Below are 14175 nucleotides of genomic sequence, written 5' to 3' on the forward strand. Positions count from 1 at the left end.
TTCTACAAGTGAATGCTCGTTCGTGGTTTGGCCCGACACCACAATTACTGGAGGAAAGGACTAAATCAGAACATATGAGCATCCCATTGACGAAGTGATGTCCTCCAAGTTTCTGATCAGCTCCAGAACAAAACCTCGTTGTTAAAATGAGATATCTTTGTTGATGCAAAATGAGATAAAATTCACTCACCCATTAGCAATTCTCTCTCTTCATCTAGGCTCAGAATGGAAAAGTTACTGGACAAAATATTGTCCCCCACAAAAATATAATTGTAAGGTATGAACAATTATGCCAGTATAGACACACTCTTGTACTTGGATCAAAAATCAAACCTATGTACAACCGATAAGCCCAAAGTAAAACCACAGTTCATGAATTAAGTTACTAGAAGAAATCCAAAGTAAACCTCCTAATTAGAAGCCGCAAGGAAGATCTCTAATATGCTAACTTCTCCATAACCCCAATACTAGAACAAAATTTTCCAACACAGACATCATCAAGCGCGCCCAGATGAGTGCCATGGACTGAGATGTGGATGGCAATAACATGAAATGGTTTTTTCCCACCATTTTCTGCAAATTTTCTGATCTGTTGTTACGGCAGCTAATTGTTAGAAGAGTTTCGTCATGATGCCTTTGTTGATGTAAGACGACATTAACTCACCAAAAAGTAATCACTTCCCTTCACTAGGCTCAGAATTGGACAAATTACAAGGAAAACATATAATTTCACCCATATTGCCACATTGCGTACTAGATCGAGATTGAAAAACCAAACCATGTACTACCCATAAGCCTACAAAAAAGGCTAACCGCGAATTAAGTTACGAGAAATCCAAAGTAAATTTTCCAATTTGGACCAAGGATGCCCCATAATATGCTAAACTTTCTCCATAACTCCAATACTGGAACAAAATTTCCCGACACTCCAAGGCCGTCCCAATGAGTACCATGGACTTAGATGTGGGTGGCAAAATAAACTTAAAATCTTCAATACAACATTTCATTCATGTGTCCTTCCACCATTTTCTGCAAATCTTCTTGGGATAAAAGGGTTTTCTTACCACCACCACCGGCTTTATCATACGGCTGGGCCATCCTCCGAAGGAACTGTACTTGACAGATTTCAATGAGAATTTAGTGTCATAAAATTGAAGAAATTGTACTAGCTGTCTAGCTTTTAAAGCGAGCAGCTCCGAAGTAAAGGAATTTTCTTTTGACTAAACGTGCAGATTATCAGTTGATAAGCCACACTATAAATTGTTTGCATACTGGGTAAGACAACTTAAGCTCTGCAAAGAGAATCAAAGTTAGCTCAAAGAATAATAAATACACTTAGCTTCAAATGCACATTATTCAGCAGTTTCTTAAGAAAAGAAAGTAAGCTGACACATCAGTTGAGAAATAATGTACTTAGGCATCAATCAGAAATTCAGACACTGAAAGAACCGAACACATAAACTTGAGAAGAATTGAAACAAGAGCTAAACATGGACAGAAATCCAACAAACGAATAGTTCTTTAGCAAAATACTACCCTTTCTCTTCGCATCGTTCAAATATAAGATGAGCTAAGAAGTAAGATGAGAAAGGAAATACCTCCCGTGCAATATACACAGCCATGTCAGTGCTCAAATTGAGATGTGCATCCCGTAGATGGGACAGTATCCACCCAGGCAGTTTTGAACGCTTATCATGACGACTATACCTGCAAATAGTTTGATCATTTCTTAAAATACTTTGAGGACAGGAAATCCAACTGTGCTGGCAATTAATAACAGGAGGGGCTAGCAGCTCTTGGTAAAACTAGACATATTTTGACACATTCATTAGTTATGTACTTCTTTAGGACTATAGCTTCTCATATATGTACAACAAAGATTGAGATAAGTTGCACTGACTTAGTCAACTGAAGCTGACATGGTTGGCCTAACTGCCAGCAGAAGCGGCAGAATCCGGAAACAAGAAGGCTTATTTGGTGAAAAAAACAGCTTCTACCATTGAAATAATAATTCTTCGTTTGTATTACTAAATGCACCAAGGGGGGTTGCAAATTTGGTTAGAAGGGATATGCAAAAGAAGTACAAATATTGAGATAACAAAACCCATCACTGGAACTTCAGTAAATAAATCACATCTAAGTACAAAAAGTTTGTCTGTTATGTGACAGGGTCAACAATTTGATCAACACTAGAAGAAATTTTCACAATTAGGGGATGTCAGGCGAATTCAAGAAGATATGCACTAACCTTTTGTCTGCAAAAATCATCATCCCATAGTCAGCCTTTGATCGAATTACTCTACCAACACATTGAGCCGCCTGCCTCTGTCAGACAATTGTATCAATACAAAGTTGTTACACTCCCATTAAAGTAATTGGAAAGAACATAGCAAACAGAAGAACCATACCAAGGCATCAAAAGTCAAGAAATCGCCTTCCTTTATTTGAAATGTATCACGTAGGTACTCCAACCTAGCCAGCAAAATTCTGCAAAAGAATTTAGATTTCCAATCAAGGGCCAAGCACCATAAACCAAGCAGATTAAATGTCATCGTTCCATCTCCCATTTTTGACGAAAAGTATTCATTACATCAGAGTCGCATGTTGAAACTTACTTGCTCAATGTATACTGGAAGGGAACGCCAAACATGATGACAAGCCTCCCATAATGTCGGTCAAAATCAATTCCTTCAGCCACTTTACCCCTGCAAAAGTAGAGATGAATAAAATATACGACAAAAGATCATAGTTATAAGATGTGGAGCAGATCTTAGAGGCACCATGGGCCCCACAACATGAATTTTTTGACACAGCAAAGTAGTTGCAAGTTGTCCTGTGAGCAAATTAACAGGAAAAATCCTACAACAATGAGGCATTGGGTCTTCCCAATATTTCAACTTGCTGGAATGAGATTGTGAAAGATGGAGATATAGTCAGAGTTGCTTTCAAGTCGTCAAAGTCCAGGATGATAGGGGTAAAATACATGTGTAGCCAGAAAATAGATATGTGCATGGCAAGAGTCTGCTGGTTCCAGGGGATTATCGACTGCATCATATTATTTTGTTAAAAATAACTATTATATCATATCAGGTACCTTGCAACAGAGAAAAAGACCGCCCCTCTCCCACAATCACAAGCTTTACGATAGTTATCGAGGGCCAATGTGGTTTCAACCACATCTTGTGTCTCAATGAAGACAAGCTTATGCTGCATTATTTCCTACAATAAGAGAATGCATCACATCATTAATGATGTTATAACAAGACCAAGCAATCTAGGAAAGCGAAATTTCCCCGTATTTGGCTGAGATACAGAAGGCAATACTTGGTAAGAAGGGACCGGACAATGTAATTACCTTCAAAATCCCAGTCTCATTCCAACTATTCACTATTTCGTCCATATAAGAATAACTAACAAAGAAGCACACAATCCCATCAGGAACAACCGAAACCATTTCCAGCAAGAGCCTCCCATAATTCCTAACTACTCCAAGATCACTTCGCATGTCAAATTTGGTACTAACTGGCAGCTGATCACTGAAATAAAAGAAAGAAATTCATCAATCTTACAGGCTTCATAAAGCTAAATATTGCATAATAAGATTGAGGATTGCAACAGAAAATAAAAATTCATAAAATGGATTGTTGATGAAATAGCGTTCAAGTATATACTTTACCTTCCACGGGTAAGGACCATCGGGCATATGCAATCTCTTGTCAGGGACATTGTAAAACTCCGACTAACTACAGGATTAAAATTCAGAAGACGAGGGTAGAGATCAATCGGACTCAGAGTTCCAGATGTTATAACAACTGTCTGGAAGCGGTCAAAGACGGGCTTTATCGCAAGAGAAGCATCGTGGCAACTGAGCTGCAGTACAGGGTCTCGTACATCTGGCATTCTGTCATCGAAAGGCTCGATAATAATTGAAAAGCCACGAGCATATGTGCCCACAAGTGTTGCAAAATCACAGATAGTTTGTATGGGCAAGAACTCATCAGTGTCAGTTATCTCTAGTGTGAGCAAGAGAGAGTGCAGCCGATCATAGCAGAACTTCAAGGTTTTCTGGTCAATTCCAGCATGATTGTTTATGGAAGCAACAAAAGTAACAGGGCCTTCTTTCTCAACACTGTCTGTTTCCAACCGTCCTTTTAGGTATTGGACTAATCTACGTAACACACGTACAAAAAAATCTGCTCGTCGAATATTTCCTGGAACAGCCTCCTTCAGGATATCATCAGGTAATGCAGGATTTGCAAGCCAGGTATCACCTACTGTACAAAAATGAAAAACGCAACAAGGATACTTCAGTACAATGTGTTGACAGAATAAGTTCGCCTTTCTACAACAACGGCACACACACGTACCTTGCAAGTCTCCTCTCTGTGCCAATCCCTCAACAAGCCGATTGTACTCTGCTCTCAACCTACTCTCATCTGTGGCCTTGAACCTTTCTACCATATTAAACAGCTCATTCTAAGATAGCGTATTTTGAAAGGTGCAAGAACATAATAAACCCAAATCACAATTTAAACTTTTGGAGGAGCTTCGTCATTTAAAATATAAGTTAGTTTCCTATCTTGCTTCACGAAACATGAAAAAAAGCAAGGGCAATAGAAGAGAATGATGCAAGAACATAATAAACCCACATCAAATTTTCAACTTTCGTAGGAGCTTTGCCATTTAACATATAAGTTAGTTTCCTATCTTGCTTCACGAAAGATGAAAAAAAGCAAGAGCAATAGAAAAGAATGATGCATATAAAACATAAGTAAAAGCAGGCAGTGCATAGCTAAGAACATTATGGTTGTAAGAATTAATATATAAACATATCACCTCCGGAAACAGTAAACATACCTTTGTATCTCCTGCTCCATTTTTGAAAGATTTCTTGTTGCCCCTTCAAGGGTTTGTCTTCTCACGGAGACACTAAGAGCTTCTATGCATACATTATCGATATTATGCGCCTCATCAAAAACCACAACAGACTCTCTCTGCATTTCCTTTGAAATGATCCCAGCCACTTTAGGGTCGAGCAAATACTGGTAGCTGTACACTACCACATTAGCAAACTGCACCATATGCCGGGCCAAAAAGTACGGGCACCACCCTTTCAATTTTCCAAATGCCCTCAAATCCTACAAATCGAGAAAGAGACATATTCAGGTCCCATCAAAAAGATATGCGTCATGCTAAATCATGTAATCAGATAGTCAAAGTCAAGACCAATTCAAGAGGTGATGACAAAATTACTTGGTAGTGACAATAACCCAAATCAAAAGGACATGAAGTCATGTAGTAACTCCATATGTAATAATAAAAGTTGAGCATGACCGACCAAAAGTCAGTTCCTACAGAAACATTTTGCCTGGTTATTTGATGGACAATCTCACACGGGTGTGAATGAGCAACAATGAATGCCACATAGCGGCTTCTGCTTGAAAACAAAAAAGTTCAAAGCTTTTGCACCAGATACATGCCTGCAGCGTATATACACCGGGAGGCAACACAGCCCCCGATCCTGCCCTCTCGTACTCCTCAAAGAACTCGCAAGTCGGGACATTAGGATTTTTTTCTGCCAAAGCCCGGACCCAGCTCGCAGTGAGCTTCCTGCACCCAGCGTCCACCGAATCTCTGTTCTCCGCAGACACCACCCGTGGATTCACACACAGATTCTTCCTCGACGACAAGCCGACGGCGAGGATCCTGGCAGCAGGGCCGAGATGCTGGACCTGGTAATCGTGGAGCTTCTTGAGCTCGGCGAGGGTCTTCTCCATCTCGTGGACAGTGCGGGTGCAGTAGAGGAGCTTGAGCGGGGACTGGGGCTTGGAGAGGGCGTAGCTGGTGATGAGGGAGAGGAGGGCGATGGTCTTGCCGGTGCCAGTGGGCATCTCGAGGAGGCAGTGGCCCTTGGCATCCAGTGCACGCTTGAGCTCCACCATGTACGAGTACTGCTCCGGATAGATGTTATCGTAGGGGAAGTACACCGTCACGTCCTCGATTTGGAACTTCATTGCTGTGATCATAAGAGACACAGAGAACACCTCAAATGTCAACTCTCATCGATAATCAAACTATCAGAAGCTCCCGACGGCAAGAAATCATCGGACTGCTCATCAAACCAAAGAGGAACACGAAATTGAAGCTTCGCGAGTAAGGCAAGCGGACCTCATACGAACCTGGTTACTGGTAATCGAGGGCCTTCTGTGGCGGTGGCGGGTGCCTGAGGCCCTGGCACCAGGTCGGAACGACGGAGGGAGGGAGACGATGCACGGTGGGGTGGAGCCGCCGTAGCGAGAGTTGGACTGTAAATTGACGCGGGGTGGCGGTCGTAGGCGGTGACTGAGGCAGCGGAGCGGAGCGCGAGTCAACCAGAAACAACAAAAAGAAAAAAAGTCAAAGCCAATGGGACTGTGGCTGGGCTGGGCTGGGCTGGGAGTGGTCTGGGCCGGGCCGAGATTGGGCTGGGCTTTGAAATGGACCAAAGTCCAAATATTTCAGTTGTCGATTCAGATCGCTTTCACATATATATACCGTATATACGAACCGAATTTTTGTTCGGTTCGGTTTCCAGGTTGACCCGATTAACGGGCAGGCCCATAGGAGGCGTCATGAACAAATTATTGCACAATAGGACCTAGTAAATAAATTCTTCTATTAGACGAATTGACCGAAGTAATTTACATCATACATAAAAATGAAATGAGAATTTCGGGTTTATTTATCAGTAGAATCGTATATATGCATACATATTAAGAGCTCGACGCACAAAATAGACCTCGAGGAATGTTAACTTGATACATTGACATTGTTTGGGATCAAAGCTAACCGATAAATATCCAACTAATCCTCTCATCGCATGTATGATGTATCACCCTGTTGTTCCCATCCATACCAAAAATTACATCCTCTACCCTTTCTAAGAGGCTGGCCGATCGTGGTATTCAATTTGTCAATCAACTGTTCCTTCACAAGAACATTGCTCCTAAAATCAGCCCTCTAAAGTCTGCTCAAACCATGGGCAATGTGTGCTTCAAATACTCTTGGCACTTCAGAACAGACTTAAATTTGTGATGAAATCATCATATCGCTTATACAGCAACAGATCTCAGATTTCTGGAAGTCCTCATTTTCCTACAGGGTTCCTCCATACCAACAAAGACTTGATATGCAAAGCTTCTGATCTGCTACCAGAGGAGGATGTATAGCTATTAGACAGGCAAAACGAGTTCAAGGTCTATTCCGAGAAAACAAAAATGAAGTCTTACATGCACATGAAGAAATTCTGCCTCGGGGAGCTATCATACGCCATATCGCTTGAGGGTTTTGCTTAAACTGGGCATCACGTTGTACGCTTGATATGACCTTCTTAGCTCGATAATTGAGCCCACCTACACCACCAAACACCATATTAACATTGTAATCAGGCTACCTCAGGTCGAACGCAGTTATTTGAATTGCGACAGGAAATTGATTAAAGTCAGGAACGTGATCTCCACAAAACTCGAATTAGTCTGAATTGAAATGAAACGCCATGAAGACAAACAAGCAGCAGGAGTCGCTTTTGTTGCTTACTATGATGAGAACTGAAGTCAACCCGATTGCAAATCCCTCGTTGATATGCCGCAAGTATTGATCCAGCATTGTCGATGTAGTAGCCAAAATACTTAATAATAAGCCACCTGTAGAATTCCTCCAAGGAGAAAAATCCAAAACTAGATAAGCAATCGAGCATACATACATTTTCTGAGAGAGACATTAATATTTGAGTACCAAGTCATACCCCAAAAACGGGAGGATGCCTGCATCTTTGTTAGGTATTCTACAGTAGCTTTCCCCGCTTAATGTTTGGTATCCGAGCACCCATTTTGTTCAGATAATCGGCTATTTCCTTGGGCAGATTGGCCTAAAATGAATTCCCAAGTGAAGAATATATGAAAATAGCATGACTTGGCAAGCATCATTCTCCAAAGAAGTCACGTGTAAAACACTAATTCTAGTCGGCTCTTAATATATATATATATATAGATTTTTTTTTTCCGGCTAAATCGTTTTGCTTGTCAAACTTTGACAAGGAGAAGAACCAAGGAGAGGAACACGCATCAAGAAAGATTATACCGTGTTGGTATTTAATAATTAATGAACCATTAAAGAAAAGGACATAGGCTGTGAGGTACTTACAATGTCAAAGATATTGAATATGAACACAAAAAATGCAAATATTGAATAGTAGACCCAAGGCTCAGCACCAATAGAATTCGCAGGGTTCAAAATCTCCTTCGCATGCTCCCAGAAAGGAGAACCAAGGATACTGCAGAAGAGGACCAATATAAGAAACATTGAACCACCAAAATACCTTAGTTCAAAGTATCATTCTTCCAAAGTACTCCAATTTCATGCAAAGTCAACCAATGCAAAGCAGTTCCCAGAAAACAGCAGTCAGAAGAAATGGCAAAATATGAAGTCATAGTAGCAATTAGCTGAGATGATCTACCTCGCAATAATGCTGGGAAATGCCAAGAGATACGAAGTGGTGAGGACAGGCTGCATCCCTGAAGGATTGATGTTAAAAGGAATATAGGGCTCCACTTCTGTAACTGGGGAGTCGTCCCTGTCAGCAAAACAGAAATTTATTCCTAAATCCTCTGCTCAGAGGACTTGCCGCAACTTAATACTTTGAAGTGAAAAATTCAATCAACGTATAAACATATAAACTGCAACAAGATCTCATATTCAGAATCAAAAATCGAAAAAGGGAATAAAAGAATGAAAATCCCATTACCTTGCAGAAGAGGCAAGCTTGAAGCCATAGTACTGCAGCTTAATTTTCCTGCAACCCTCAGTTACTACTACTGCCCACATTGTGACTATGGTGAAAATAGCCAACACTGCCAGCATGTAAGGCCACCAATTCATGGCACTTCCTGCAATAATGATGTTGACAGAACCAATACTGAGGTTATGGAATATTTAATATCAATTGGGAAAATGCGAGTTGAATGAATTGAAAGGTCTTATCTGCAAGATTAACCTATATTTTAAGTCAATTTACTTAGGTCAGAAATTCAATGATGATAGTAAGAAGTTCTACTATATCTTAAAATGCCAAATGTGGTGGCTTCATCATCTCCTGGTAGGGCAAAGGGTGGCCACCCTTTTTTACTAGATATAATTCTAAAAATCAAATGATCTTTCAGTTAGCCTAGCCAAGAACGCTAATTAATTTAAGGCAACTGAGCAACGAAGATATAACTCTCTCATAGTTTTCACTGCCTATTCAGAATAAAATTTCCAGACACATTACTCAAGGCTTCAGCAGGTTGTTCTACAGGAGAAATGTCAAAGCATTGCTCTCTATTGCATAAGAACTTCTAATTAAGCAAATAATATTTATGAGAAAACTCTAATCAAAACTTTCATGTTGATCCTTGACTTTAACAGAAAAAGGAGTATTCACATAAAAACAAATCTTCACTTAATTAAGGCTGTATTACATTTGGCTGGAGCCAAAATTTTCGTCCAAAGTTAAATTTCATTTCAGTAAGAGCTAGACATACCTGAGAGCTGAGATAGCATCTTGAACAATGTCTCCTTGTAACCCGTCAATATCCCCACGCATATGATCAGAGAGGAACCTTGACCTATAAAATTAACAAGAGGTTAGTCGTGGAAAGATAAACAAGCCATCTTAGATCAGAGAAGTAGTCGGATTTTTTTTTTTAAATGGTTTTTTAATCCAAGGCTAGCAGTGCAATCTTCAATGCAGGGGAGGCTCTTCCATTTGGCAAGGAAGGCGAAGGCCTTAGGCCCCACAAAAAATTAGGTCCCTAATTTTAGGTTTGTAACGATATTATTAATTATCATATTTAATAATTATAAAAAGAATCTAAAAATTATTTAACAATCAAAGCCTCACAAATTTAAAAAATAAAATAAAATTAAGGCCTCATTTATTAAATTAGTCAACATTATCTAATTACTCCTCAATTTCTCTTCTACTTATAAATTCATAAATCATAACTTCCATATTTAATTATTTACTCAATTTCTTTTATTATCTATTTTTTTTTCTCTCCTTTAATATCTCCAACTACCTTTGTAACTTAATCTCCTATAACATTAATCTCCTTAATATCACCAACTACCAATTTTCAATCAATGTTTTAACGTTCAAATTTTACTCCTTTAGGAGTTGTTTTACTTTTAAATTCTCATAATTCTCACAACTATTTTCTCATTTTTTCTATTAAATTACACTCCTCCAATTTAAGCAATCCTCTCATGTTGAAGCAAGTGATCTCCTTCAAATTTCATAATTAATAAGGTTATATTATTCTAAACTTTGATTATTCTTTTTAATTTGAATTTTTTATTAAATATATATATGGTTTATAGGTTTCTATTGTTTATTTTTGGTTTTTTATTTTGTGTTGAAAAATTGAGATCATTAGACAACGAGAAACTGAAAGAGCATTGTCTTAATCTTGAAAATTCCCTAAAACGTGATAATATTTTGATATTGATGGTTTAGATTTATTTTCAAAATTACAAGTTTTGAAAGAAATTTTACAATCACAATATAAGACTCCAAGTGACATACTTAATTGTAAAAAAAAAATTGACTCTTTTCTTAATACATATATTGCCAATAGAATAATGTTTAACCATTCCTATAACTTTGCTTCAGCAGAAAGAAGATTTTCAAAACTAAAATTAATAAAATCTTACAAAGATCCACAATTTCTCAAGAAAGATTAAATGGATTCGCTATGTTATCAATTGAAAAGGAATAGAAGAAATTGAATATAAAAATTTGATAAGTAATTATGCATCCAAAAAGCTAGAAAATAAATTTCAAATAAAAATTCTACAAATTTTATTAAAAAGAAGAAAAGGCCCTAGTTTTATATTTTGCCTTAGGCGTCCAAAGCCCTTGAGCCCCCGCCCCCCCCCCCGCCCCCCCGCCCCCCCCCCCCCCCCCCCCCCCCCCCCCCCCCCCCCAACCCGGCTTCACTGTAAATAGGAATGACAACAGAAACAGAGAAAGAGACAGTGAGATAAAGGTGTCCATGGGTGTTATCATATATAAATCTGGAAATTCTTTATATAAAAAACCCAAGTGCCTCGGTGATAATATCAACTTATTTGAGATTTCAAGTACAAATGTAAATCTAATATATATAGTAATGGCAGAAAAATAACAGATTTCATATAACAGAGCTTCCTTTGCATCAGATGAAACCAGAGTCTTGATGAGACTATTTAGGTGAAAAAAGATAAATCAGAGAAAATACCACACTTGCATATAAATTCAAACAAGTCAACTATATATAATCACGATCAGTTCTAATGTATCAGTAAAAAATAAAATAACAGAAAATAAAAATAAAGGATCAAATAAAGCAGAAAACAAAATGATAATTCCAAATCAACCAGCAGAGAAAAGTACCAAATCCTGATTCCGATATTGTATCACATATCCATGTCATTGTCATCGCACCACAGACCAGTAAGAGAGTTGTCACCATAACATGCTTGAAACTGCCAATCCCAACAATTATCCAATGAGCACAAAACTCTTATAAATATAAATAATAATCCAAGTAAAATCCAGACCTATTTTAAACAAAGAAATGCCCGGAACTTCACGAAAATGAAAGAATGAGAGTTAGCAAAGACAATAATTCTCAAAGCATAATCTTCGTTGAGGAGTTAATCCCACAATTTTCCAATGCATGATAAGCTCTTGATCTGACCCCCTTTATTGATGATAAGCAGAATCATAGAGAAAAAGGCTGAAACTAGAACAGAAAATAACCTGTTGCTGGATGCATAGATTGAGTATGGAAGTGAAGAATATGAAACTATCAAAGCCTGTAGTACTGCAAAGCCAAGAGAGATCCACCAGCTGCAGAAGAGAACTAACAAGGTTTGAAAACGCTCAAATCAAAGTCTCTAGAGAAACAAAACTTTCACATAGGGAAGAAGAATCCTGCAGCGCTAAAGTAAATTAGTGCACACACATGTAACTCTTAATCTTCTCATGGCCATCCAAGCCTTCTTTCCGCAGCTTCACCAATGACGGAAGAACATGGCAAAGAACCTGCAAATTCAGCTTATCGTAAGCAAGCACCTAGACAATAATAACGACAAGCTCACATCTGTCAGACAACACACAATGCAGAGAAAGATTCAAGACTCTGCATCATTTTAGTTGAAAGTGGGCCAGATCTATCAGTCCAACCAGTCTACATACTGAATGTGGACCCATATGCAGAAGAACAGATAGGTCTGGGCTGTGACCAGAGGGTTCACCCACAGAACCAAGATGAACCAGCTGGATCATTTTATTCAACCCGGACTGAAATGGAAAATCCTATATATTTTATATCTATACCTTCTGGAATTATTATAGTAAGAGCAATAAATAGTTCAATGTCCAACAGATCTTTTTATTTGGGAGGATAAGAATATCAATCATGATTCCCACGTAAAGAGAGTTCTCGAGTACAAAAGGAAGCAAAGGGGGCTTATTCTATCTCATAATCCGGAACAGAGATCTGATCAGAAGATTTGAGATGTTCATGAGCCCAATAGTTAAGCTCAAAAAGGGAGCCCAGGTGGCAATATATGGGCTAGGGAAACCAATATTATGCTTTTCCAACCAATGTCTGACCAGATTTGATAATTATGGTTGATGCAGGGGGAACCCATCAAGACTCAACACAATGAACACGCAAAAGTGTGCAGCTTTTAAGTGAGATTTTACAACAATTAGCACTTGCTGCACTTCTTTCTCTGAAAAGACAGCATGGGTTGTACTCATTGTCAATTAGTTATACCACTTTGGATGAAACTTGAAAGGTTAGAAGTATCGTGATTAATGCTTGAGAACATCACAGTGACAGAGTGTAATTTGAAGAGAGACCAAAAAAAACAATTGATGCCCTGCATAATAATTGAAGCAATTATCTGGGGACTGATTCCAAGTTGGAAAAACGAGAGCTTAAGTTCCGCCGCAAAATCACCAAGCTCATCTGCCAAAAATTAATTAAAAAACTGAAGTTATCAGAACATACATGAATTCTATAATGTCATAATGATGCTAAAAGCATTGATGCATGTGCATATCATGCATCAATCATGTATGAGTGCATCATTATCTATTAACATGCTTGATGAATGATGCTGCAAATATGTGTGGAGCTCACCTACAGATGCGGAGCCAAAGGTGAGATAGTCTTGGGGTATCAATTTTCGGTCAAATCCAGGTAGAGGGACAAAATAACCAACACGGCTCATCACAATTAACACAGCTGTCACAAATAATCTCCGCCGAATCTCGCTCTTGAAAAATGATTCGGCAGCATTATTAAGGACTGAACCTATTCGTACAAGGTTCAGAAATCTATTCTGGTATGTTCTAGATTCCGGCTGGAGACTAGCAGAACTGTTTATTTCTTGACTAATCATGTCTTGCCCACCATCATATGTCGCTGGTATAGATTGAAGATATAAACTTTGATCCATAGAACAGTAAATCGCCAATTCCTGTTTCGATCTTGAGAGAAAATATCTGTCAAGCATTGGTGTCTGTCTTCTAATTGATTGTCGATAAGTTGTTCTTAAGGACAATGGAGTTCGAGAAAAGGAAAGAGAATGAAACTGAGAAGCCTTATCACTATCTTGTCCTGTATCAGGCAGAAAAGTGACAAAATAAGTCCAGAAAGAACCGGGAAAGCTAAATCATACAACAAAAACTAAAGTAGAAATTAAACATATTCAGGTTTAGAACCTAAAAGAAGGCTCAAGCTGAACTCTCGGCAGTCTAAATATAATCAAAGAGATCCATGACTGAAAACCATTGTGTACAAATGACCCTTAACTATACCTCAAGTTTCCAATCATTTCCAAAGAAATTACAAATACCAATAAGACCTCCTATTCATTTAGTACTATGAACTAAAAACTGGTTGACATATGCAATATCTAAAAGAGTGTTGTGGCAACATTGAAACATACATCAAAAAAATTAAAGTGCAACAAAATTTACCCACATCTACTATTTTTGAGTCAGAATGATTTTCCACAAGCAAAATCAATAGTACTATGTTATCCTCCTATATAAGATCTCCTGATGCAGTCGCACGAATTAAAAATAATTCAGAATTATCC

General features: G+C 38.5%; 2 protein-coding genes across 3 annotated transcripts; both read right to left on the reverse strand.

Annotated features, from left to right (window-relative positions):
• Positions 1 to 655: 655 nt before the first annotated feature.
• On the reverse strand, positions 656 to 6362 carry LOC116187835 (general transcription and DNA repair factor IIH helicase subunit XPD-like). 2 transcript variants are annotated; one of them, XM_031516798.1, is made up of 12 exons: positions 6180 to 6362; positions 5481 to 6016; positions 4858 to 5138; positions 4368 to 4450; positions 3677 to 4271; positions 3356 to 3536; positions 3095 to 3219; positions 2616 to 2705; positions 2409 to 2487; positions 2249 to 2325; positions 1599 to 1707; positions 656 to 1110 (listed from the first exon to the last, which is right to left on the reverse strand). In XM_031516798.1, exons 2-12 carry the CDS (start codon positions 6012 to 6014, stop codon positions 991 to 993), a joined length of 2274 nt encoding a protein of 757 aa, XP_031372658.1. In that variant the 5' UTR covers positions 6015 to 6016; positions 6180 to 6362; the 3' UTR covers positions 656 to 990. The 2 variants fall into 2 exon arrangements, with proteins under 2 accessions (XP_031372658.1, XP_031372657.1); XM_031516797.1 differs by having other exon boundaries at positions 3677 to 4274.
• Positions 6363 to 6666: 304 nt separating this feature from the next.
• Positions 6667 to 13733, reverse strand: LOC116187836 (preprotein translocase subunit SCY2, chloroplastic-like). The gene is given in 14 exon segments (XM_031516799.1): positions 6667 to 7184; positions 7269 to 7391; positions 7576 to 7682; positions 7784 to 7840; positions 7843 to 7906; positions 8182 to 8311; positions 8495 to 8611; positions 8783 to 8924; positions 9558 to 9641; positions 11450 to 11541; positions 11819 to 11908; positions 12024 to 12103; positions 12949 to 13037; positions 13212 to 13733. Coding segments are annotated over 13 exon segments (1518 nt in total). The 5' UTR covers positions 13588 to 13733; the 3' UTR covers positions 6667 to 7184; positions 7269 to 7301.
• Between the last annotated feature and the right edge of the window lie 442 nt (positions 13734 to 14175).

This window comes from Punica granatum, chromosome 8 (genome assembly GCF_007655135.1).
Source record: "Punica granatum isolate Tunisia-2019 chromosome 8, ASM765513v2, whole genome shotgun sequence".
In the NCBI taxonomy this organism is placed as follows: Eukaryota; Viridiplantae; Streptophyta; class Magnoliopsida; order Myrtales; family Lythraceae; genus Punica; species Punica granatum.

Bases quoted from the DNA above. Each gene is read 5' to 3' on its own strand.
- LOC116187835 (XM_031516797.1), bottom strand. From the start codon at position 6,014: ATGAAGTTCCAAATCGAGGACGTGACGGTGTACTTCCCCTACGATAAC. The intron at 4,451-4,857 runs GTATGTTTACTG...TATGGTAGAAAG, and splicing joins ATGGAGCAGGAGATACAAAG to GTTCAAGGCCACAGATGAGA. The intron at 1,111-1,598 runs GTATTTCCTTTC...TGTCAAGTACAG, and splicing joins CTGTGTATATTGCACGGGAG to TTCCTTCGGAGGATGGCCCA.